The sequence below is a fragment of the Microchirus variegatus genome, assembly GCF_963457635.1.
Source record: "Microchirus variegatus genome assembly, chromosome: 6".
In the NCBI taxonomy this organism is placed as follows: Eukaryota; Metazoa; Chordata; class Actinopteri; order Pleuronectiformes; family Soleidae; genus Microchirus; species Microchirus variegatus.
Window position 1 is genome coordinate 25,605,538 of NC_139807.1, and position 25,844 is coordinate 25,631,381.

A 25,844-nucleotide genomic window follows, 5' to 3' on the forward strand; every position below is an offset into this window, starting at 1 on the left:
CCTCAAGAACTGGTGATACGAACTGTCCATGCAGTGCTATATGAACGTTCACAATAATAACACACCAGGTTTTCCAGCTGCCTCTAACTCTGTGTGTGTCTGTTTCTCAGGACGTCACTGCTCCTCGTGTCCCTCGCTCCATGCTCTCTTCATCCCCAGTGGACGTGGTCACATCATGTCTCTCGTCTGTTTCGTCCTCCAGGCTCCAGGCCGTGACCGGACATCTGAGGAACAGAGAGAGAGCGAGAGACAGACAAAGTGAGGACGAGACGTGAGCTTGTGCACAAATAAGGCTGTTTTGGGTCGATGTCTGCTCCTGCTCCAGCCAATCGGAGGTCTGCGTCGGGCTCTCGCCGGTACGTGGACAGTGTCGAGTTGTTATATTACAAATATACAAGCAGATAACTTTTGGTTTTTTTTAGTTACTAAATGAAATGTGTGTTTCTCTGTTTTTGTTTCAAACATGTCCTGGTAACTTGAGTTTCTTTCCTGGTATTTATGGCATAGTTTTAGAGGTTCAGGAAACTCAGAAATGTGTTTACTTTCTGTGCATTTTTCAGTTTCTTTCCATGGAATATTTGCTGAAAGAGCTGTGGTATCATTGCCCAATGAGCTGCTCTTAAAATAACCTGGATACTCTGAGTGGTCGACTGCAAACTGCGACCTGAACACATGTTTTTGATTGTACTGTATATGGATGTGTTTTCTCCCACAGCTTCTGAACTTCCTGGTCAGTTTACTGGACCAGGATAAAGGATAAGACTGATGTTGAGTTTTTATGGACTGAAATGGAACTGTGATTTTTCCAACGTCCATTAAGGCATTTATAGACTCCGATATCAGTGTGAGGGAAAGTCAAATATTTTGTCCCACATTTTATAAGTATATAGAGTTCAGTCTTGTCTATCGATGCTAGGTCCTACACTTCCGAAAAACAAAACTTGTGACTAAATAATACAACTTTATTATTCAACAAGTCGCTCGTAGTTAGTTGAGTTTATGGCAGTTGTGATTTGTTTGCCATTATACCAAAGGAATTCTAATGGTTTAAGGCTCCAGACTGGAACCCATGACCTACATTTGTTTCTTCTCTCACACAGACACAGAAAGAGATTTTTAGGGCTGCAACTAACAATTATTTTCTTTGGTTATTCAAGTACTAGTTTAACATGATGTTCTCCACTGTCTTGTTTTGTCCACAAACCAATAAAAACATCAGTTTTGAAAATATTTACATTTAAGGAGCTGAAAAATCAGAAAACTTTTAATTGAAAAAAATAAATAAATAAAAGATATGTACATCGATAACTGCCATTACAATTGATTTGCCTCGGGTGCACTGTGGAGTCGGTGTGAGTGTTTTTAATGCCATGCTAACTTGTATCATTGACTTGCGCTAGCCATAGCATCAGCGAACTCGGCAACTAGAAGAACTGAATGAAATTTCTTGAAAAACGTCTCCAGACGTCTCCATCACACCGGCTGAATTGGAAAATAGGTCTTATGTTCAAAATTCCGAACTATCCCTTTAAGCAGGTGAGCAGTCAGATTATTTATGCTCAGCTGTGTGACGTTGAGACAGGCTACTTCACCACAAAGACAAATAAATGCAAGTTATAGCTTGGCAACTGAGGCTCAGGGGGCAAACAACACACTCGACTTTATTCATTTACTGTATGTGTTACTTGGCTGGTGGGCAGGGGAGGAGTTGTGTGCGGGCTACAGGCTGTGCACTGTCTGTCTGCTGCTATAATAACGCGTTTGTGTCCGCTCTGCGCGTTCACGTTGACAGAGGTGTGTGTGGGCGGGGTGGGGGATGGAGGGAATATTAATTTGGGCATTATTATCACACGCTTTTAATCGACAAGCACTTATAGATGATCATGTCAGCATGGACCACAAAAAAAAAAAAACTTTCAAAAGGGCACTTGCTTGGTCCAGAGGGCAAAGGGCAGTTGCTTTAGGACCACCTAGTGCAGGGGTCTACAACCTTTAGGGCGAAAAGAGCAATTTTTGTCGTCTCTCCACCCAAATAAAATTCTTTTGGAGCCACAAAAAAACCCACAAAATGAAGATAATAACACGTATAAAGGTTTTTATACAGACATACTATATACAGTAGCAATAGTCTCTTTCATTTATGACATTTAAGAACATGTTCAGTTTATACCCAACATCATATAAAGTGGAGCAAAAACAAAACACATATTGGCGTAGACCTGGTTCTTCCATTGTTTCATTGTTTGTGGCAAATTAAAGAAATTAAAATGAACCCATTTTGAAATAAACGAAGCAAATATTTGGATTGTATGTCGTTCATCTTTGGATCTTTTCGATCCAAAGATGGACAGGACACATCCAAACGTGTACTTAATATTGCATTTTACATCGACGTTGGATGTGATGCACAACATATTGAAACACTTTTATTTGTTGCCTTGATCTCTAAAGCTACAAGGAGCCACTGCAGAGTGGCTGAAGAGCCACATGGCTCTAGAGCCGCAGGTTGCAGACCCCTGACCTAGTGTCTACCTGTGCACGCCACTGACCCTCAGTAGCAAGTATGTCAAGTAATGCGAAGTGTTTTAATATCTAATGGAACCTTGATACTACTTGTATGAACTTTTGCTGCTGACTTTACCATTTAACATTTTGTGTTTTACCTTTTTTGAGAATATGCCGTCAAGTGTCTGCATTTTAAATGTGCAAGAAAAGACGAGATATCCTCCAAGTGTTAAAAGCCAAATTAGAGTTTGTTGATCACAGGAAAAAAAACATTAGAAACAAGAACTCAGAATGGTGGTTCTGGTGGTTTTTTCACCAGGGTCGGCTCAGTCTGTAGCTGTGGTGTCCTCTCTGTCATGTCTCCTCCTCAGATTCAACCCTCTGAAGGTGCTGCAGCCCAAACGCCGTCTGCAGCAGACACTAGCGTCCTCGCCCGTCCCGGTGCCCAAGCCGGCGTCCGGGTCGGATGCTGAGCCAGCGGCTACAGTGGCTACTACGGCTACGGTGGCTACAGTGGCTACGGCGTCCGTGGCCGTTCCTGTGCCTGCGCCTCCTGCGTGAGACACAATTACTGTTCCATGTCTCAAAGAGCATGGTCCATAGCTGAAGCTTTAGCTCCAGCATGCTATGTAGCCACTAAAACAAGGCCATTGGCAACATTATGCTGCCTGTCTGACTTGGACCAGGACTTTTCTCATTTGTAAGTAAGGGCAGCCCTTACTTACAGTACCTCTGCTACACTTGTCAGGCTTTAGATTTTAGTGCTGCATGGCTGCGGTTTATAACAAGGGTGAGTGCAATTTTCCAAAATGAAATTCACGGCTCTTTCTGAAATGGCCGTTTCTTGATTTCAGACATAGAAGCTCCTCGCTTGTCAGTTATGCTAAGTAAAGATTGATTTGTAGTGGCTAAGGAGCTCATTTAGTGTTTTTCTTACTAGAGTTCAGTGTATGAAACTTCAGGTTAAGAAATTTTTTTTTAAAAAACTTATAGGAATACTTCACCGATTAGCATTTAGCTTTGTATCACTAGAATAGGGGTAGTATTTATGAAAAATTGTGTTTCCCAACCTCCCACTCCCAGAATGTAAACAGTGTCCGCCATCTTTGCTAACCGGTACGCTAACAGGACAACGTGTCACTGGTGGTGAGTTGAGAACTAGCTTCATTCTTTTTTTTTTGTTACGTGGCCAACAGTGACACTTGGTCCTGTTAGCGTAACTGTTAGCAAAGATGGCGGACACTATTTAAAGGTCTGCCAGGAGGTCCCGTCCCCTTAAGTGTCAGTCTAAAACGTTTGGAATTAGCGTTGCAGTTTCGACTCAGGGAGAACTGAGGTTGGGAAGCACAATTTCTCAAAAATACTACCCCTAATCGAGTAATACAAAGCTAAATGCAATAGGTGAAGTATTCCTTTAACAGGTTTGTTGTTCCAAAATACAGTAGCTATGATTGGTTTAGTGAGTGATTTAGTGGACAGCTAATTTGTTGACCTGACCTAAGTTCTATGTCACTTTTTATATTTAAAAAGTATTTATATTTATCAGCAAATGTTACTGCCGAACACACCATGTACATCATGACAGTATTTGTAGTAGATTTGTATACTAAAATACTAACTATTTGGTCCTGGTTTTGTGTATCCTTTGGTAGCATGGAGTTGTGTGTTAGCGGCTACATGCATGCTACAAATAGCTCTGCTATTTCACTGTGGAAGCATACTGTGATCACAAGTGATCACTGGTTTCACTACAGCTGCTTGATCAAAAGAACCATGTTTTGTTTTTTTGTTTTTTGTAGAAGGACTAGTTCCAGTCTCACAGCTGGTGACAAACAATGGAATGACATTACAATGGAATCTACACTGTTAAAATGTCCAAAGTGTTTCTCAAACTTCTTATTTGGGGACCCACTTTTTAAAGATGGCAAACAATTGTGACCCAAATTACAATATAAATTGTGACAAAAGCAGATTTATGCATGATGTAGAGACTAATTGGTAAACAAATGATTTCTTAAAAAATCTGTCAATTTGTTTGGGTCCTGACCCAGTCTTTGGGAATCACTGATCACGGATCTTCTCAGAAAAGGAATATTTCTGCTCACAGTTACCAACACCTGACTCCTTGGAAACACAATCACAAACTATATCCACCACATGGATTGGACTGTCACACATTCAACCAGGGGTTTTCAAACTTTTTGGAGCCAGTGGAGACACTCCAACTCACAATCGTAACATTAATTTTGTTAGATTGAATAAAAAACATCAGAAAATAGATGTCTTTTTTTTCTCCTGGAAAAACCCGCTACAAAACTTCAACAGCCATCGCACTTTAGTGCCTCATAGCCAGCTTTCATCTCTCTACAGATTTGTCCCAATAAAAGTTGTCCCCAACTTTACAAAATAAACTGCACTCACAGCTTTTTCCAATCCAAGTAAAGATTAAATAAAGAGAGTAAGTGGAGTTTGTTGCAGACTCACTTGTCCAATCCCCATGTCAGTCATGGAGCTGCAGTGGCCATCAGAAAGAACTTGCTATGAGCAATATGTCTGTAGTAAGGTGGAAGCATCTTTTCTACCGATATCTCTTGCATTCTTTGCCAAGCTACAGACAGATATATTGACGTATCACAATATGATTGAATTATACTGATTATCACAGAATTGTTGTATTGTGATATTATTGGTATCGTGGGCCAGGTATCACGTATTGTATCGTGAGGTACCCTGTGACTCCCACTCCTAATATGTAGTATATTACATTTCTGCCAATAAACACTTCCAAAATGTTACACACTGGATCATAACTCCTTAAACAAACAGCCAAGCATTTTTACCGACTCCGTTTCACATCAGTCACACAGAAGTCTAAATATCCCTTCAAACATTTTTCTGTCTAGTTTTGTCATTTTTTTGTGAAATCATAAAACATTTGTCCCTGGACCCCAACTTTGAGAACCACTGTCCTAAAATCTGTTTATTCTGTCCTTTTCCAGATTCACTGCTTCAGCTGCTTTTTGATTTGTTATTGTCTTGGCTTGTTGTCATGTATTGATCATTGGCGAGCTACTGGGTAATCAATATCTGGCCTCCGTCCCTCCCTCACACAGGACACATGCACTCAGCAAATCTTTTGGCATAAGTTTTGTCAAAGTATGAGATACAAATCTACAGTAGATGTGTGAAAATTTGACGTCATATTTTTCTGCAGAGTAATCGTATCCTGTGTGCAGATCCTCCGTGGCTGCTCTGATTGGTCCTGCTTGTCTCCTCCTCCCACTGTGTAGGCCAGTGAATGTGTAGGCCAACAAGTGATGTCTTTTTAGAGTAAAAGATCGTAGAGTTGGGCGGTATCTAAAATCTGACACCATGAAAACCCTATCCACATTTTCCAATAGTAGTAACAATAATATTAATGACACAACAGAATATAAATACAACACAATAAAATAGCAATAAACAACAAAACCAGTACATGTTCATTTTTAGGATCAAGCAAGGAAAAACCTATGTACGGCACCAGTGCCAATGTCACTAGAATATATGGCGTCCTTATAGTTCCCCCAGGTGATTTGCACGAGTGTGGAAACTGCTGGAGCGAACGTTATTCCAGACCTGCAGCATTAACCACATCTTCAACATTCTGAAAAAGTTTCCTTCATTCTACTCCAGAGAAATTGAACACATCAGACAAATAAACCAACTTAAACTTAAAAAGGACATTTTGGGGAAAACTTCACTAAAAAGATTGTGCCCCTAACCATTTCTCACCAGTATCGTGCACTTTTGTTGTAAGTTGGTTTCCCTTAAGTTTCCCCTTTACTGCCAACCAGGCAAGTTGATTCTGTATCTGATTTGAAGTGACCGCTCTGAGTGGAATCCGTTGTCCGTAGATTCCCAACTCTCGGTCTTCTGCGCTCACTTTGAGTGTTTGTGTTTTATAGCAGTGATCCACATCTGCTGTCCTCAGGTTCTTTGGCGATCCGGTAAAATGTTCTCCTGTTAGCTTAGCCTGTCCCCGACTGTTTCATCATCTGTTCACCATCCTGTGGTTACCTGACATAACTGCCTGGCTAAGATGTTAATACATTAGTTATATACTGTATATCTGTTACGGTTGGTGGCGTGGACCCGAAAGCAGACGATGACGACAGGTTATTTCAAACAAAACTCAGGTCCGATTCCTCCACCGGTTTCAGGAGGGAGACGTGGAAGGTCGGGTGGATCTTTAAGGACCTGGGGAGTCTCAGGCGGGCGGCGGAGGCGTTGACCATCCTCTCCACGACAAATGGACCAATGAACCGGGGCGCCAACTTCCGGGACTCGACCTGTAAGGGGAGGTCTTTAGATGAAAGCCATACCTTCTGGCCGGGTCTGTAGTCGGGAGCCGGGGCGCGGTGGCGATTGGCCTGTCTCTGGCTTCAGTTGGAAGATCGTTGGAGAGACCGGACCTGTCTCCAAACAGCGTGGCACCGTCGGAGGTAAGTCTGGACGGACGGGACGGCCACCTCTTCTTCCTGGAAGTCGAAGAGCGGCGGTTGATAGCCCAGAGTAGCCATGAAGGGGGAGACGCCCGTGGAAGCAGAGACCAGGGAGTTATGGGCGTATTCCACCCACGGCAGCATGGAGCTCCAGGAGGCGGGGTGACGGGCAGCGACACAGCGGAGGGCACTTTCCATGCTTTGGTTAGCACGTTCAGTTTGGCCGTTGGACTGTGGATGGTACCCTGAAGTGAGGCTGGAGGATGCTCCGATCGCCGAGCAGAATGCCTTCCAGACCTGGGAGGTGAATTGGGGACCCCTGTCGGAAACGATGTCCAGTGGGAATCCGTGGAGCCGGAAGACGTGTTCGACCAAGAGTTCCCCCGTCTCTATAGGCGTAGGAAGCTTGGGAAGTGGCACATAGTGTACAGACTTCGAAAACCGGTCCACCACCGTCAGGACCGTGGTGTTGAGGCGAGACGGCGGTAGACCGGTCACGAAGTCCACTGCTATGTGGGACCAGGGGCGACGAGGAATGGAGAGTGGCTGGAGAAGACCTGCAGGAGGATGGTTAGAGGTCTTACCCCGGGCGCAGACGGGACAGGCACAGATGAACTCGGTCGTGTCCTGGATCATGGAGGGCCACCAAAACCGCTGACGGAGGAATTGGAGGGTGCGGTTGTTGCCGGGGTGACCGGTGAGCTTGGAGTTGTGTGCCCACTGTAGGACCTCCGAGCGAACCGCACCGGGCACGAAGAGTCGATTGGCCGGACCGTTCCCCGGGTCCGGTTCCTCCCGTTGGGCCCGCCGAACCCTCTCCTCCACTGGCCAGGAAGCAGCCCCCACGATACAGGAAGGAGACATAATGGGCTCAGGGGATAGAGAAGGTGGATCAGGTGAGAATATTGTAGACAGTGCATCAGGTTTAACGTTCCGGGACCCAGGTCGAAAAGTGAGGGTAAACGAGAATCGCCCCAGAAACAGGGCCCAACGTGCCTGCCTAGAATTTAGGCGTTTAGCGTCTCTTAGGTAGGCTAAATTCTTATGATCGGTCCAGATAATAAAAGGAAGGGACGCACCTTCGAGCCAGTGTCTCCACTCTTGTAGGGCCAGAATGACCGCCAATAGCTGTTGCCCACGTCATAGTTGGCTTCAGCAGGGGATAGGCGACGACTGAAGAAGGCGCATGGGTGAAGCTTCTGGTCGGTAGTGGAGCGTTGTGAGAGGACAGCTCCAACTCCAGTGTCGGAGGCGTCGACCTCGACGACGAACTGTAGAGAGGGGTCAGGGTGTGAAAGGATAGGTGCGGAAGTAAATCGTACCTTGAGTTCTTGGAAGGCTGCGTCGGCTTGGCAGGACCAGAGGAAGGGTTGCCGGGGGGAGGTGAGTTGGGTGAGAGGGTTAGCCACCTTGCTATAGTCTCTCACGAAACGACGGTAGAAGTTGGCGAACCCCAGGAACCGTTGTAACTGTTTGCGGTTGGAAGGTGTGGGCCAGTCCCTCACCGCGCTGATCTTGGCTGGGTCCGGTGATAATTTTCCTCGGTCGACTATGAACCCCAGGAAGGGCACCGAGGAAGCGTGGAAGGTGCATTTTTCTGCTTTGGCATAGAGTTTGTTCTCCAGCAGTCTTTGCAGCACCATGCGGACATGCTGGACGTGTTCCTCCTCGGATTCGGAAAATATGAGAATATCGTCCAAATACACGAAGAGAAATTTGTCCAGCATGTCACGCAGAACGTCATTAACTAGGTGCTGAAAGACTGCTGGAGCATTAGTTAGACCAAAGGGCATGACCATATACTCAAAATGTCCGACAGGGGTGTTGAAGGCCGTCTTCCATTCGTCCCCCTCCTTTATACGAACCAAGTGATATGCGTTGCGTAGGTCGAGTTTGGTGAAGATTCTAGCCTTACAAAGCGGGCTGAATGCGGCGTCCATGAGTGGTAGGGCAAACTTATTATGTACAGTGATCTCGTTGAGACCCCGGTAGTCAATGCAAGGCCGCAGGGAGCCGACAGGGGATGAAGAGGGGCGGATGAGGCCAGCGGCCAGAGACTGGTTAATGTAATCCTCCATGCAGGTACGTTCGGTCTGGGAAAGATTGTAGAGGCGTCGAGATGGTAGTGTAGCCCCCGGAAGGAGGTCGATGTCACAATCATAGGGACAATGAGGAGGAAGGGAGAGAGCCAAGTCTTTAGAGAAGACCTCTCCGAGGTCGTGGTAGGTGGCAGGAACTGAGGAGAGATCCGGCGGCTGGGGACTCGGGACAGGAACCATCGACGGAGCCGGCAGGGCGGAACGGAGACAGCGAGAATGGCACGGGACGCTCCAACTGGATAGCTGCCCAGACGACCAGTCGAACCGCGGGTTGTGGAGCGACAACCAAGGCAGGCCCAGCAGGACCGGAGACGATGAAGACGGAATCAGGAAGAGTTGGATCAGTTCGTGGTGATTTCCAGATAACACCAAGGCGATGGGTTGGGTTCGGTGGGTAACTGTGGCCAGGATTCTGCAGTCGAGGTCGTGGATCTCTTTGGGTCCCTCGAGTGGTGTCGTCGGTATCCCGGCCTGGAGTGCAGTCTCTTGGTCGATGAAGGAGTCGTCGGCGCCGGAGTCCACCAGGCAGGAAAGTGGAAGGGACTGCTGGTCCCACCGGAGTTGCCCAGGGAGGATCACACGCTTCTGGGAGGCACAGGAAACGGCACCGCCCGCCAACACTCCTGCGTGCGTTGGTGGGCTTAGTCTTTTGGGCGAACTGGGCAGGTGGCACGGAGGTGGCCCAGTTCGCCGCAGTAGAGACAGGCTCCGCTCCGAACTCTCACCGTCCGTTCTGCGGAGGTGAGTCGAGTGCGCACCAGCTGCATAGGTTCAGGTGAACCAGGAGAAGTAGGAAGAGAAGGAACCGGATTAGCGGGGCGTGAGTGGTTAGTGGGGTGACGGGCATGAGCTGCTCTTTCGCGGTCTCGTTCCTGAATGCGGTTATCCAAGAGAATACAAAGCTCAATCAGGGAATCGAGATCGTAGGCGTTATTTCGCGTCGCTAACTCATCCCGTATCTCCCTCCTTAGATTGCGTGTGAACATCGCACGTAACGCCGAATCATTCCAGGTACTTTGTGCCGCGTGAATACGAAATTGAATGAAGAAGTCAGCCACAGATGAACGGCCCTGTTCGGTGTTAATTAGTTTAGTGGAGATATCTGATTCTTGGGGTGAATGGTCGAAGACCTTACATAAATTATTGGTGAAGGATGCGTAGCTAACGGAGCCGGGTGCCGCATTGGCGAGAGACGCCGTGGCCCACAGAGCGGCTCGTCCAGACAACAGATTCACAACGAAGGCGATTTTAGCGTGATCATCCGGGTACGTGCGTGGTTGTAAGTTGAAGACTAGAGAGCATTGGAAAAGGAAGCTCGAACACCGCCCTATTTCACCCGAGAAACGCTCGGGAATCGGGACGAACGGCTCCCGTGGCATGCTAGTGGGGGGAGCTACCTGGCTAAGGTTAGCAGTAGTAGCCTGTTCGGGAATAGCGGAAGCGGAAGCAGCTACCGGGGAATTAGCCGACCTAGCGGCGTTAGCAGTTAGCTCTCGGAGGGATTGAGTGATCTCCGAGAGGGCCTGACTATGGCGCCCGATTAACACGCCTTGAGCGGAAATGGCCTGTTTTAAAGTGTCAAAGTCCGCCGGGTCCATTTTGGTCAGATCGTTATGTTACGGTTGGTGGCGTGGACCCGAAAGCAGACGATGACGACAGGTTATTTCAAACAATACTTTTATTACAAAAGGGGGGTAACACAAAACGACTTCCCAAACGGGGAAGTGATAGTGGACAGTGCGTAGAGTGGAAAAGAATAAAGTCTTTGCAGCGGCTGCGAGTGGGAGCTGACTCAGGGCGCAGGGAGAGTCCAGCTTGAGGAAGTCTTAACTCACAATGTGACTTGGAGATTCCAGGGGAGAAGGAAACCAGAGAAGCCAGGAGAAGACGACCGGCAGGAGACGTGACGACCTGGAGCGGAGACGGAGTGGTGAGTATCTTTTCAAGGTAAGTATAGCGAGCGAGCAATGGCATGACTTTACCCATGAAAGTACGAGAACGATCTGACACCGGTGAGGAGGAATGACTCCGCCTTTAAGCTCCGCTGATTGCTCATCCGGAGCAGGTGAGGCGGAGCCGCGCAGGTGTAGACGATCACCGGTGTCTGGCAGTAGATCAGTCACGCCTCCTGCAGAGTCAGAGTGGGAAGGAGAGCAGCAGCCACAACAATACAACAATAATAATAAAATTGAGAGGAAGGTGCAGGTGAGATCGTGACAATATCTTTAGATGTGAATAGCGCTGCTTCCTGCCAAAATGGCTTTGTTTTAGTTCTAAATGTTTGCTTTCACATTCTTGTTCAGCTTGAATCCTTGAATGAATATATATATATATATATATATATTTTGTAGCAGATTTGTATTTTTTTTTATTGAAACTATGAGTATTTGTAGATATGGTGTAATACTGTGTTCACAGATAACACTGCACTGTCACCCGCAATAATGTTATTTCAGCAGGATTGTAGCACTGATTAAAAGTGTTTAAAAGTAGTTATTTAACTTAATTTTTTTTATTTGCTTAATTGCTTTTACTGGTTTACAGAGACCAAATGTTGAAACGCTGAAACAACAGGTGTGGGGGGTTTTTTGTGTTTTTTTTTTTTGTTCTGTTTTTTTACGTATCCACATTCACTACCAATAAATTATTATCATCATACTTATTTACACAAAGGGCTTTACAAGATTTAAACACTTCCATGTAAATGTCACAAATGTGTTCTTTACAAGCTGTACTTTAGTTGTATATGGTTTATTTAAATGTTATGTGCACAATTGTATTTATTTAACCTTGATTTAACCAGATAAAACCCATTGAGATCGAAGGGTGACCTGGCCAAGAGGTCAGCACATGTCATGGAAGTAGTACAGATTTAGGAGACGATTATTTTAGACAAAACACTAGTTTAACACTCTGCAAAGTTAGTTTGACATTTAAAGTGCAGGAGTTGAGGTCACAGTAATAATTAAAAAACACAGGCACTGTTTAACTCCATACAATTCTGTTCTAACACGGAGAACAGACGATGGAGAACGACACACGAACGAAGGACATAGGGCAGTGGTTCTCAAAGTGCGGCTCGGGGGCCAATGGCGGCCCGCAGAAACATTTATGGCGGCCCGCAATGAATTACAGTTGATTGTTTTAATCCAGGAGCTACTAAGGTTGTTAAATGTTTATTGGACATTACTGGATACAGACAAATAAGTGTAAACAAAAATACTGGGTATTTACCTGGTTTCTATATGGTGAATTTTAGTGTATTATTGGGTTATAAGCTGGTAATAAGCAGGTAGCTACAGCCCCCAATTACTAGCTATTTACCCAGTAAATATATGGTAACAGAAATGTGTTACTTGGTATTAACCTGTAATTAGAAGGTAAGAACAATGGCCAAAATACTGGGTAATTACCCAGTAAATTATAAAGCTTTATTATATTAATGCTTAAATTATATTATATTAACGCTTATATTACTTAATATTTACTTAGACTGTAAAACTGAAATCTGGTCATTAAAATGATTAATATGGGATTTCTTTCAGTTTTTTCCCTTTTTTTTTCCTTTGGCGGCCCTCAGTCCAATGTTGGGTTCCTAAATTGGCCCTCAGGTATCAAAACTTTGAGAACCCCTGGCATAGGGGCTTTTTGTTCTTTGAAGAAGAATGAAGCTCTGAGGATAAATGCTAAATGTGTGGCTGGCTCCACTAATCATTGAATCACAGATCATTAGACAATTCTGAAATATATCTCAGGATGCAGTTTTAGTCAATTGTATTCTGTGCCAGTCTCTACAAATGACTTCAGCTACATCCGTTTTATATGAGAATCCATTGAGAAGCCTGTGATATGAAAGCACCATGTCTTTCCTCTGGTAAAAAAACAGCGTTATCGTGTCTTCAGTCTGTGAGTGCTTGTTAATTTTTGGCATCTGCGCTGGCTGCTGCTCAGACTGAATGAATGTGGTTCACACTGTGCACGACGGCTTTATCCAGGCATTCTCCTCTGTGCTTTAACACCCTGTTGTTTCTACCTGGTCAGGTTTGACTACTGCAGGTTGATTGAGCTAGACTACGTTCCCATGGAGACAGGCTATATGGTCTCAATGCGTCCGACTAAAGGCTTTCCATCATCATCGTCGTCGTCAAAGTCGCCAAGTAAAGGATACACGTCCACTAAGTCTCCGGACCGACATGGCCGCTCCACAAACTCTCCCTCCACCTCTCGCTCTCGGTCTGTTCTGAGTCGCTCGGTGTTGTTGATCTTCTGAAGCATGGGAATGATGAGACACTGTTGTGGAAAACAGGCATGGGACGATATCAAAATGTGCTGTCATGATTGTTCGGCACAAAGTAACTGCAAATCATTTTTATAAAGTAAAACGTTTTTGACTGTGCACAAAAATGAATGAATGAGTGAAACTGAAGAACATCAGACAAACATTGCTAAGTTGGGTTCAACATATAAAAATGTTAAGAAACATAATTCAAAATATTTTTCTAACATGACAAAAATTACTTGAGTTAAAAAATGTTAGAACAACATTTTGTAATGTTATAAAAACATGTTACTAACTACAATATTGACAGAATATTCACACAAATGTGTAATGCTACAGGAACATGTAATTTACTTATGTATAAAAAAATACACATCACTTATGCTGCAAAGACATTACTAGCATTACCAAAAAATAATACACCAATTTGTGTTCTATTGTTAAAACACTATAAAGTCACTAATATTCCCTACATACACCCCAATGTTTTGATAGTCAATTATTCAGTTTTCTTTTTTCTTTCACATTTTCCAGCTTCTTAAATGTGAATATTTTCTGGTAACACTGATCAACATTTATCAAAATTTTTTGACAAAATATTTTATGAACAAAATAAGTACTCGATTAACCGAGAAAACGATCGCTAGTTGGGGCTCTAAATGTTACAAAAGCACAATTCTACCAAAAACTTAACAAAAAGTTATTCAGAGTTTTGAGTGAACATTGTGGTTAAAAACAAGAATCTTAACATATATTAGATAACTGTAATTTAAAGATGCAGCTAAAGTAAATCAATAGGCGTTTATATTGGCAAGCAAGACCGCATTTTGAATTCAAATGATTTTTCTTCATGCACAATTCTCCTGATAATGGTTATTCTACAAAATGCACTTATCACAACTATCGCGATACATGATAACATTGTATATTGTCCCATCCCTCGCTGTGATTGTTCCATGATGTTATGAATTGTCTCCACAGCATCATCTAGTCCGACCCATCGCTCTTCTTTTATTTGTTTGTTCACTCTTCTGCTTTTCATTTTATCTCCTGATGAAAGATTTTATTTTTTTTTTTGCTTATGTCACTGAATGTGTAATTTCTACTACTTGGTTTGGTTTCCATCTTTCTCCATCAGAGCACATTGACTTTCTGTGTGTGTTCTTGTTTCTCAGACAGAAGTGTTTTTGTCATGTGTCTGTTAATGGTGTTTGAACATGCATGTTTGAAGATCTGGACAGAAATTGGCTCCATTCATTCATGTATTTATTTTTTTATTTTTTTCCTGCTTATGGACAGCGTTCTTCATGGTGGTTTGGAGTTCAGTGTCACCTCAGTGTGTGCTTCTCTGGTGTCGCTGTGAACAGATTAACATGTCTCTTCCTCTTACTTTGGACCAGGCGGACGCCAGCCACACCCAGCAATAGAGATCCCCATGGCAACGCCTCTGTCAGCAGCAGCTCAGGCTCTTGTAAAGGCAGTGACTGCAGCCCCACCAAAGGGTGAGACATTAGCCTCCTCTGCAATGAACACATGATTTCATGCTTCCAAAATGCAGGATTTAGTGTTCACAAAAACGTGGCCTAGAAATATAAACCATGCTTACAAAATACTGATACTTGGCCATGAAATGGTTATAAGCCGAGTACTAATTACTAATTTATGTATCAGCTATTTTGACCTACTTCATTGAGGGTAAACAAAGCTGCAATATTGGACAGACCGGGGAATGAATGACAAAGATATTCTCAGAGATATATCCAGACCAAGTCCAGACCAAGTTATTGCTGTGTTACATTTATTTCTATTCAGTTCAATTTTGAGCATCAGTGGAGAGAAAAACTCCCCTTAAACATGAAGAAATCTCTGACAGAAGCAGACTCAAAAATGTGCAGCCATCTGCCTAGACAGGTTGGGGTGAAAGGGAAAAAGGGAAAGAACATCAGAACTGAGAGTGACATCACCACGGGGGTGACTAGCAATACCAGTCGATAACAATGCTCTATATTAGTGGTTCTCAAACTTTTTATACCAACTACCACCTGAGAAAATATTAAGCTCTCAAAATAAAACCATTATTATTATTATTATCGCCAATGTTTTATTCCGACATGTTATGTCTGGGGATCTGTACATTTCAAACCAAATGTGAATATATTTCTCTTCCCTTGTGAATTGAACTAGCCTGATAATCAGACTGAAGTGCCTTTTACTTAATTATCTGAATCACTGAACAAGATGTGGGCAGCAGTTCAGAGACCTGGATTATATTACACAAGCAAATGATCTAGCACACGTGTTATCTTACTAAGTGCCCTGGTGTATTTTGTCTGGTCAACGTCAAGTTCGTGATAGCAGCTTTAGCCATGGCTAAACAAGTTATTTGTGCATTACCAAAAATGATGAGTGCGCTTTGGTACCCAGATGTAAAATAGATCCGTGTACCAAAAAATATTGCATACTGATATATGACACAGTTGAATTCAGAGACATGACATATCTCAAAATATCCTGTCCTGTGTGTCCTAGACGCCACCAGAAGTACACATCATGTACAGACAACCATGGTATTCGGCCTCCTCCACCGGAGCAGTACCTCACGCCCCTGCAGCAGAAGGAGGTGTGTATCCGACACCTGCGGGCCAGGCTAAAAGAAACCATCACCACACTGCAAGACAGGTGAGCTACGGAGACTGGAGCAGACATAATCATGAAACATCTTTCACCCTTGTCTCATGCCCATTCCTTCTTTCTCAGGGACACAGAGATAGATGATTTGAGGGGTCGGCTGTACAGGATGCAGGAGGACTGGGTTGAGGAGGAGTGTCACCGTGTGGAGGCTCAGCTGGCTCTGAAGGAGGCGCGTCAGGAGATCCAGCAGCTCAAACAGGCTGTGGACACGGTCCGCTGCAGGCTCAGTGATGCAGGTGGGCTCAGTGGGGACGTGGGGGTTCAGAAGTACTTCCAGGATATCAACACACAGAACCACAAGCTGGAGAACCTCTTGCTCAGTATGGATTTAGCCCAGGCTGGATTAGCCAAAGAGGGGGAAGCCATAGGCTTTCGGACCCGTGTTGGCGGTTCGGCACCGGCGTCGGTGTCAGGGGAAAGTCCTGGAGCAATACCCAAACTGGCAGTAGGAGGGAGAGGGTCTTGTTCCTGTGAAGGTTCCCCTGCTCGGTCTCTTACCCGGAGCTCCACCTACACTAAACTCACTGATCAGGTGTTGGCAGACCAGAATGGCAATGGGCAGGATTTCCCCTGTCTGTCTGGTGATGGCACCCAGGACAGTGGGTTTGTGTGCTGTGGAGAGAGTGGCATTCCCAGCCGGGCTGACCTGCTGCTGGAGGCCGCCTTCCTCTCTGAGGAAACGGCATCTTTACTCAACTCCTACACACAGGCCTTCTCTCAGTCCTTACCCCACTCTCTACCCAACTCTCTCCCTCACACCTACTCCCATACCTTACCTCGTTCTTTCCCTCACAATTTGTCCCAGTCTGTTCCCCACACTATGCCACACTCCTCCACCTATGAGAAGCTCTGCACAGGCGAGCGGCTGGTGCCCTTGCGTTGTGGACTGGGTGGAGTGAGCTGCATGAGTCACCCATGCCTATCTCACCACCACCTGTACCTGCACCCCTTGAGGGAAGCAGGCATTCAGACTGAAAGCTGCCCGATCCCGACTACAGCGGGTTACCCATCTGATCTGGACACCATTGCAGAGCAACGCACTTTCCGCTCCCAGGGCTGCAGCCCCACCTCCACCTGGATTTCTGATGATGGGGGTGAGGAGGATCTGGACTCCATCACCACCACAACTTCAATAACCACAGCGACAATAATGAGTACGGCAACAGAACCAATCCCAGTTTCCAAAACACCTGTAGACCCTCCGTTACCACGGTCTGCTACTGTGGCATGTTCCATGGAGAGACCTTTGTGTAAAGAGATGGAAGACGAAGTGGAGGAAGAGGAAAAACAGGAGATGGAAGACAGAGAGAAAGAAGATGAGGCAAAAGAGGAGAAGCAGAGTGAAGAGTTAGTGATCAATCTGGAGGATGAAGGGCAGCAGAGACAGAGGGACGGCCCAGTGGATGGTGATGAGGTGGAAGATCGATGTGCAGTGGAGGAAGCAACGTCAGTAGAGCTCTGCGATTTCGCAGAGACATCACCAGGGATGCAGGGTGAGCTAAACTTTGCAAATTGTTGTGGAGAAACCAGGCAGAATGGAACAATAATGAGAAACCTCAGCAAGGAAGAAGTTGATCCTTCAGCAGGATCATCTCAGGTCGAGACAATTATTGGAGTATCACCCAGTGTAGAACAGCCTCATACTTCCCAGCCACAAAGATCTACGTCCCACGAGGAGATAGCTGGTGTCACTGTAGTGGAAGTGCACGATGAAGATGAAACTCAAGAACAGGGCACAGCAGGGGGCGCCGCAGCAGAAGAGTCAGAATCAGATCCTGGGATGATCCAGAAAAGCTACTGGAGTCGTCACTTCCTCATTGACCTGCTCGCTGTGGCCATCCCGGTGGTGCCAACGGTGGCGTGGCTCTGCCGCGGTCCGGTCCGTGGCGGTCAGCCCATGTACCACATTGGGTCGCTACTGCGAGGTTGCTGCACTGTGGCACTGCACTCACTGCGCAGGGGAGGAGGGCTGAGGCATTACCCCGCAGGCGGGGGAGACTTGGGCGGATCACTAATATAAGAAAAGAAGCTGTTCAGCAATTCCTTGGTCCTTAAAATGGAACCTGTCCTGTTTTGACTCTTTATCTTCAGCTGGATGGATGCGAGGAGAAGAGGTTGTGGTTGTGAGTTGAGGAAAATGATGAGGCACCAGGAACAGGAAATGAGTTTTTATGATTAAGATTTCTGACCACACCTTAACCTGTTGTCATGTGTAGGGAAGTGTAATAATCTCACGTCAGAAAAATATAGATTAATCAGTAACACATTATAATGTGAACGGTTATTATTTTACACAGAATTCAGTGAGTACAAAGCAATACTAAGAAAGACAAAGAGCATTAATCCACAGGAACAAATGTGCTATATAATGGTCAATCATTTCCGGACTAACATAGATCGGTTAAACTAAAACAAATGATAATAATGGACATATTTTCACATTTCTCTGACCTACCACGTTATAACAAGTACCTAAATAACCTCACTATAGCATGAAATGTTTCACATTATAATGATGCTGAGATGAACTCACCTTTATATGCTGTATTCTGCAGTTGTGAACTAGCTCTTGACATTTTTACAGTGACTTGGTATCAATGTGACCAAAAAAAATATTCCACTGTTGAGATTCACAGTAAATCACTGCGGTCGGACTTTCTGCTACAAAAAAAACACTTGAGATAGTTTCTTGTTATAATGTGATAACGGTTGTGAGTGTTTACAATGTGAAAAACACAGTTTAAGCTCGAAACCTTTCACCTTATTGTGTGACACTGATGAAGTTTTGTTTTTCTGGCGTGGTTGTGATGGTCCTGCTATTGTTGCTAACAAATGTCTGCTAACATTTTATGAAATTAATGATCTTTGCTTGGATGTTTGACGCTGATTGTCTTGTTTTTAAGTCCAGGGGGAAATGTTAATGATCAGGCAAATCCATAAGTCTAGGGAAGAGGATTAGGGATATTGTTTTTTTTGCAAACAACATTTTTAAAAAGACAGAGTCTTGAAAAAAAAAAAAAAGTCAGAATTTTCAGAAAAAAGCCTGAATTGAAGAGTCAGAATTCTGAGAGAAAATCTAAATTCTGAGAAATAAAGTCAGAATTTTGAGGGGGAGGAGTCTTTGAGAAAAGTCTTTATCTCATAAATCAGGCTGTTTTCCAATAGTTTTTTTTTTTTTTTTACATTTGGCCCTAATCCAAATCCATACAAGTCTGACTCAATGATCATGTTGACATGGAGTATGTGAACTATGGGTGTGTGTGTGTACACGATATGTGTGTGTATGTATATGTGCACATGCATGACTAAATAGTCTTGTTTATGTTTGCAGAAAATGTGGGTTTTTCTTTTCTTTTTCGTCGACACAGATGAGGTCATGCCGATTCTTTTTTTTTTTCGTGTTGTGTGTCACTCTGTAAATCGTTTTTTTAAAACACATAATTCCACGACTCGGTTGTGCGTCAGGATTGAGGGATCATATCTGGGATCAGGGTGTTTTTTAGTGCGTGCATGCGTGCGTTTGATGAATGAAGTGTTAGTTTGGTGATCTGATGCAGAAGTTGAACTTTCATTCATTTTCAGGGTCACAGTGGTTCCTGGGGCTAGTGAAGCTAATCAAAGTCTGCATGTGTTGGGACTGTGAGGAGGAAGCTGGAGAAAATACACCCACCCCTGGGATTTAAAAACCGCCGTATAAAAATCAAAAATTTCCGCTGACTATGAAAAAACCTGCAAAAATAATGTTAATCATTACATTTCGCGAGATAATTTTATGTTTATTTAATGTAGTATTTGTTTGGCCTATTTGCACTATTGTTCACTTTAAGAATTTTTACTTGATGTTGAGATTGTATGGAAATCCAATATGTGTGTGTTTTTCCACTGAGTTCAAGTGAGTTGTGTTGGTCTGTGGCGACGAATCACGTTTGAGGCAAAAACGAAGCAGGTTTAACTTAAATAAGACATTTCAGGTAGATAAACATGTACATATATACTATATATATATATATATATATACAATGGATATACAGTAGATGTAAAAAGTAGGACAATAATTCATGTCATTATTTCTGTGAATATTGCAAAGCAGCTGCCTTTCATCTGTAAAACGAGCTTCTGATCCAAACAATTTTGTCCACAGAAAAATGCTGAAAAACTGAAAAACCTAAATGTTGTACATAATGTAAAATCACACATGATATAATGAACAGTGTGTTGTTCACGAGAGATGGGACAAGATCTTTATTTCCTGTTTAAATATCCTCTTTTAAATATATTTTTTAAATGTTTTAATTTAATTAAAGAAAGAAAACAGATGAACCATATGTGAATGCTGTTAGGAAAAGAAAATACTGATGGAACCTAAAATTGTCACACAATGTTGTAAAGGTTCAAAAACATCTTACGAAATGTTGTAAAGCTATAAAAACATCTTACGAAATGTACCGTTATAAAAACATCTTACAACACGTAACATTTTAAAAACTTCTAACAAAATGGTACAAAGTTATAGAAATGTCTTAAACAATGTTGTAAAGTTTCAATAACATCTTACAAAAATGTTATAGTTATAGAAACATTTTACAAAATGTTATTGAAAAAAATACTTACCAAACAAAATCTATATAAAATATAAACTTTACCAAACATAATTTTTAATGAGCATTTTAAAGCGAATCATTTGAATCACCAGTGAGATCATTAAACATCATGTGCTCATAATATCACTGAAAAGGTGAAAAGCTGATTGTGGCATTTTCAAAATAAAGGTAACAACAGTCTGATATGGTCTAGTGCTCCCTGGTTTTCACCCATGTAGTCTGGGTTTGACTCCTGGTGTGGGAACTGAATTGGAACAATGCATTTAACATCCACTGTGCATATGTGCATTCCTTTGCAAAAACATTAAGAGGAAAAATTTGTTAAGAAACGTAACAAATTACATAATGTTTTCTTAATGTTTTAGCATTTAGCATTGAAATGCTTCGGGTAAATTTCACAGTTTGACTGTTATAACATAACAAATCCTCGGTCATTAACATGAAATATTCCTGCTTTTTCCGTCATTATTATCCCAAAATTGTAAATCCATCATGTTTTTCTATGGCAATGTGTGGAAATATTGTAAGAATTGTCCCATCTCTAGTGTAAGAAGATGTGCGTCAGATCCGTGTGATCAGTCAGTGACAATCGTGACGACCCCGTCGTCTGTGTTTGATTTTTCCGCGTCACTAATCTGAAGGAGCCACAAGGACAGAAGCCAATGAGACGTGAGACGAAGACGGACAAATGCCTTACAGCAGCGATACAGCAGCGATTCCCAGACTGGGGATTTGATTAGCAGCAGACACACACACCAGAGGAAGGCCTCTCCTCCACCTCCTCACGCTTCACCCACAGTCAAAGCTAGGAGCTGTGTTTTTCGTCTACTCACTTCACTGCTGAAGAATTACAGAGGTTTCATGTTTTGACAAAAAAAAGCCATATAATCCTGTGAATGAAGTGGTGTGAGAGTGTTGTTGTTGTTGTTGTTGTGGTTGTTAATAATCCCAGTGTAAAATGCTTCTGTGTATCAGGACTGCAACTAACTGTGATTTCGGTCATTTCATCGATTAATCTGTTATTTTCTTTATGTTTCCCAAACTGTTTTGTCCACAAACCAAAGAGGAGAGAAAGTAGAACATGTTGAACATGCAGATTTTAGGGGCTGAAATCACAGGAAATGTGTTCATTTTCTAAATAAAAGCTTCATCTACATTAATCGATTATCAAATTAGTAGCCCCAAAGTTAAGAATACTATGGCTCATTTCAAATGATAGGAAATATCCTTTAATTATATTAAAGGTTTTATGAAGAAATTGATTTCCTAACTAATAAGTCCAGTGTGTGAAATTTGGTTGAAATTGTTTAATTTGGCAGAAATTCAAGATAAAATGAACAATTTTTAATTGAGGGTACAATCACATGATCGTATGACCTGATCTCATTGAAGTAAAATTAAAATGAGACTTTTATATTTATATCAGGAGCAGAGTTGGCTCAACACAGGTGGCCATGGACAAACTACTAATACAACTGTTTTTTTTGTTTTGATGCTAACTGAAGGCTACATAGTTTCTCCAACACACATGGAAGTGAATGGTTTAGTTGCAACATGAAACTTCAAAATTTCACACACTGTACATTTGAACTCTTTTTTTATCTCAAGATGTATGTAAATGTATTTAAATTGTGCTAAAGTGTTCATGTAAGCGTAACGTCTTAATGCCTCTCCTGCAATACTTTCACGGCCCACCAGAGGGCCACAGCCCACACTTATGGACTCACCTTTGTAGTTGATATGGAATGAGTGAATGAATGAATGAAAGGATGAGTAGTTGCAGCCCTGCAATAAATCAGTGGAAGTGTTGAGACTGTGTTTATGTTTGTATCTTCTTCTCCTCAGTGTTTGAGGAGCAGAAACGATGGATGAGGTGTAGTCGTGTGACGTTCAGACACAGATCGTCAAAATCCCCCTTCATTTTTTTCTCTATGCAAAAAAATCTAGATTATATCGCTTCATTACACATTAAGTGTCTGATCAGCTTAATCTGTCGCGGCTCTTCATATAAAGTCATGTACATGGAATGATGTGATTTTTTTTAATGTCTTAAGTTTGCGTCTTGTCTAAAAAAATCTCTTGTATTTTATATTGATTGGTGCAATCGAGTGCAATTGGTTTTCACACATGATCCGAGTTTGCATGAGATTAAAGGGACAGTTCAAGTGTTTGTCAATGAGGCACTAGCACAGTGTTTCTCAATCCTGGTCCTGTGCATGTTCTCCATGTTTCCCTGCTCCAACACACTTGATTCAAATAAATGGGTCATTAAAAGGCGTTTGCAGATGCTTGATGACGAGCTGACCATTTGAATCAGGTGTGTTGGGGCAGGGGAAAACAACAAAAAACATGCACGAAGGTCAGTTCTACAGTTTACACGTATTGGTCTGTATCCAGTAAAGTCCAATAAACATTTAACAAGCTTAGTAGCTCCTGGATTAAAACTATCAACTGTAATTCACTGCGGGGCCGCCAGAAATGTTTCTGCGGGCCGCCATTGGCCCCCGGGGCCGCACTTTGAGAACCAATGATCTAGGATGTCTTAAATAAATAAATAAAAATGTAACAATGTAACAGCCTCATTCTGAGTGGAAACTGAAGTTTGTAAATTGTTCATATTCTCCTGCACCAAACTCCATTGAGAAAATCAGCGATTTTACATCACACCATCCGTGATTTATTAATCCACGACCTCCTCCATCAGTTACTTCAAACATCAAAGTCACAGAATAACACTTTTGAACTAAGACGTACTAAGATTTTCTCAATTACATTTGGTGCTGGAGGGTTAGCAGTAAACAAAGTTCACTTTCCAATGTTAATGTCTGTCTGATGTTCAAATGAAGTTGTGAACTTTTAATTTTTTTAATTTTTTTTTTACATATAATACACTTGTTGGTGTATATTTTATTCATTTAGACTTCATTCAGTCACACTTAGCTATATAGCTACATTGGGGTCTTCAGCTTGTCGTCTTTTGCTTTATCACGTGATGTTTGCTGGAGTTTCTGAACAATGTTTATTTGCGCATTTTAATACCTGTATGTTTTTCACTCACTGGTCCTGACAGGGGTTTGATAAACCATCACATTTCTCATGATTTTTGTCTGCTACATTTTCATGAATAATATCTGATCATACTTTGATAATGTTAATAGTTGTCAATACTTTTCATTTGTGTTCTAGCAAAGGTTTTACACTCATCAGTGTGTCTGATTCATGGGTCTCAAACTCAAATGACAGTGTATCACAATATACCGTCAATAATAATATTTGTGACAGAATTTCCAAATTAGAGTGTTTGTTTTGTACGGAATGATAAATACTATCTAAAAATAACAACAACAAAAAATGACATTTAATGTTAACATTAAATAGCAGGGCCGCATGAAATTTATCGAGGGGCCACATGTGCAGGTTTGAGACCACTGGATTAACTGATACATTCATTCGATTTCAGTTACCTCTCGTTCAGTTTTTTACAGCACAGCACTTTATGAAAAGATTACTTGCGGCGCCAAAAAAAAAAGAGGCCACTTTTCCGTTTCTGTCCCATAATGCACTTGAGCTTCCTGCTGTGGTGTGAGGTCGTCAGTGTAGAGTGTGCGGTGGTGACTGGTTGATTATATACTGCGTATATCCTCACACACACACACACACGCGATGCTGAATATTTGTGGGCGGGGTTAGGAGGAGGTGGGAGGCATGTTTTCTTTTCCGTTATTATTGTTGTTGTCAATATCGAGTGTGTACAACGTAATTTCCTGCTTTACTCCTCGTCCGACTGTGTGTGTTCCATAGAATATGTAACGATAATTAATGTATATCAAGTCTTTGAACACGTGGCGACCATTCAGGGCATCTGATGCAGTGGTTCTGCTGACATCATTAGATAATATACAGTGAGTGAACGTATAATATTGTAAATGAACTATTTTAATGGCAATATTAGCGTGTACAGTAGACGACGTCACAACACTCCCACCACTATGTATAGAGAAAGAGCAGAAGCCCCTATATATTAAACAGCATGGAGGAAACGTCTCTGTTGTCGTCTTCTGTGTGTTTGTCTCTGAAAGTTGTTGTTGTTTTATGTTGTGGGATGTGGTCGGAGCAACGTGGACGGCAAAGCACGTGATTATAGTATGGTAATGACATTATATTGTAATAATATCTTATTTTCAATGTAATATTCAGAGTTAACAAGGTAATAACAATGTTTTAGTGTGTTTAAACAAACCAGAAAGATAAACATTTTCAACCCTGATCAAATATCACATAAAAGAAGATACTAGAACTTCATTACATGTATTAAAGAATGAATTTTGACCTTTATAACTCACGTACCAAGCTATTATCCCTAGAGCTGAAACAATTGCTCAACGTATCAATTATTAATCAATTACTAAATTAATTGTCAACTATTTTGATAATCGACTTATCGGCTTGAAGCTTTTCTCATTATTAAAGCAAGATTTCTTATGGTTTCAGCTTCTTAAATGTGAATATTTTCTGGTTTCTTTGTTCAGAAAGAAATCAAGACATGAATCATTAAAACGGAATCATTTTGGTTTGTGGACAAAAACAAGACATTTGAGAACATCATTTCCAGGTTTGAAAAACACTGATCAACATTTTTTTATGTTTTCTGGACCAAACGCTTACTCGATTAATCGGGAAAATAATCACTGCAGCTCTAATTATCCCAAATCCTCGTCTTTGGTTTGAGGTTCGGGCCCCAAATCCCTTAACCCTTTAACACCGAGCGAATCACATCCGAGACATTTGTACAAGCACATTCTGCATTGCTGCGATTTGTGTTATAGGAAAAAAATTTCAACGGTTTCTCAAAGCTGAGAAGTTGCAGGTCAAAGCCAACATGTTGTCATTACGGTAATTTCAACCGTGCTGTTGCAGGAAGCCGGCGAATCAGCATCTTTGTCACCAGAGAGGAGAGTTGGAAAAACGCACATACATAAGTTTCCATTTTTTATACTGTTTTATACAGTTCAAATGTCATATTTAACATACAAAATCTGGTTTTCATGTACAACTATAGTGTTTTTTTCTCAAAATCTTATTTTAAATTGTTAGTATACTATTTTAACATGCAGTAAATTGTAAGTAACTGACATATTGAAAGTTATTGTGGAAAAATGGGCAAAAGCACTTGGACACAGGGCAT

General features: G+C 42.4%; 1 protein-coding gene across 1 annotated transcript; it reads left to right on the forward strand.

The window, feature by feature from the left end:
* Window positions 1-306: 306 nt before the first annotated feature.
* snphb (syntaphilin b) lies at window positions 307-18,078 on the forward strand (the record flags this gene model as incomplete). The annotated part of the gene is made up of 6 exons (XM_083890846.1): window positions 307-356; window positions 13,130-13,258; window positions 14,768-14,869; window positions 15,897-16,046; window positions 16,125-17,270; window positions 17,589-18,078. 6 exons carry the CDS (start codon window positions 307-309, stop codon window positions 18,076-18,078), a joined length of 2,067 nt encoding a protein of 688 aa, XP_083746972.1.
* Between the last annotated feature and the right edge of the window lie 7,766 nt (window positions 18,079-25,844).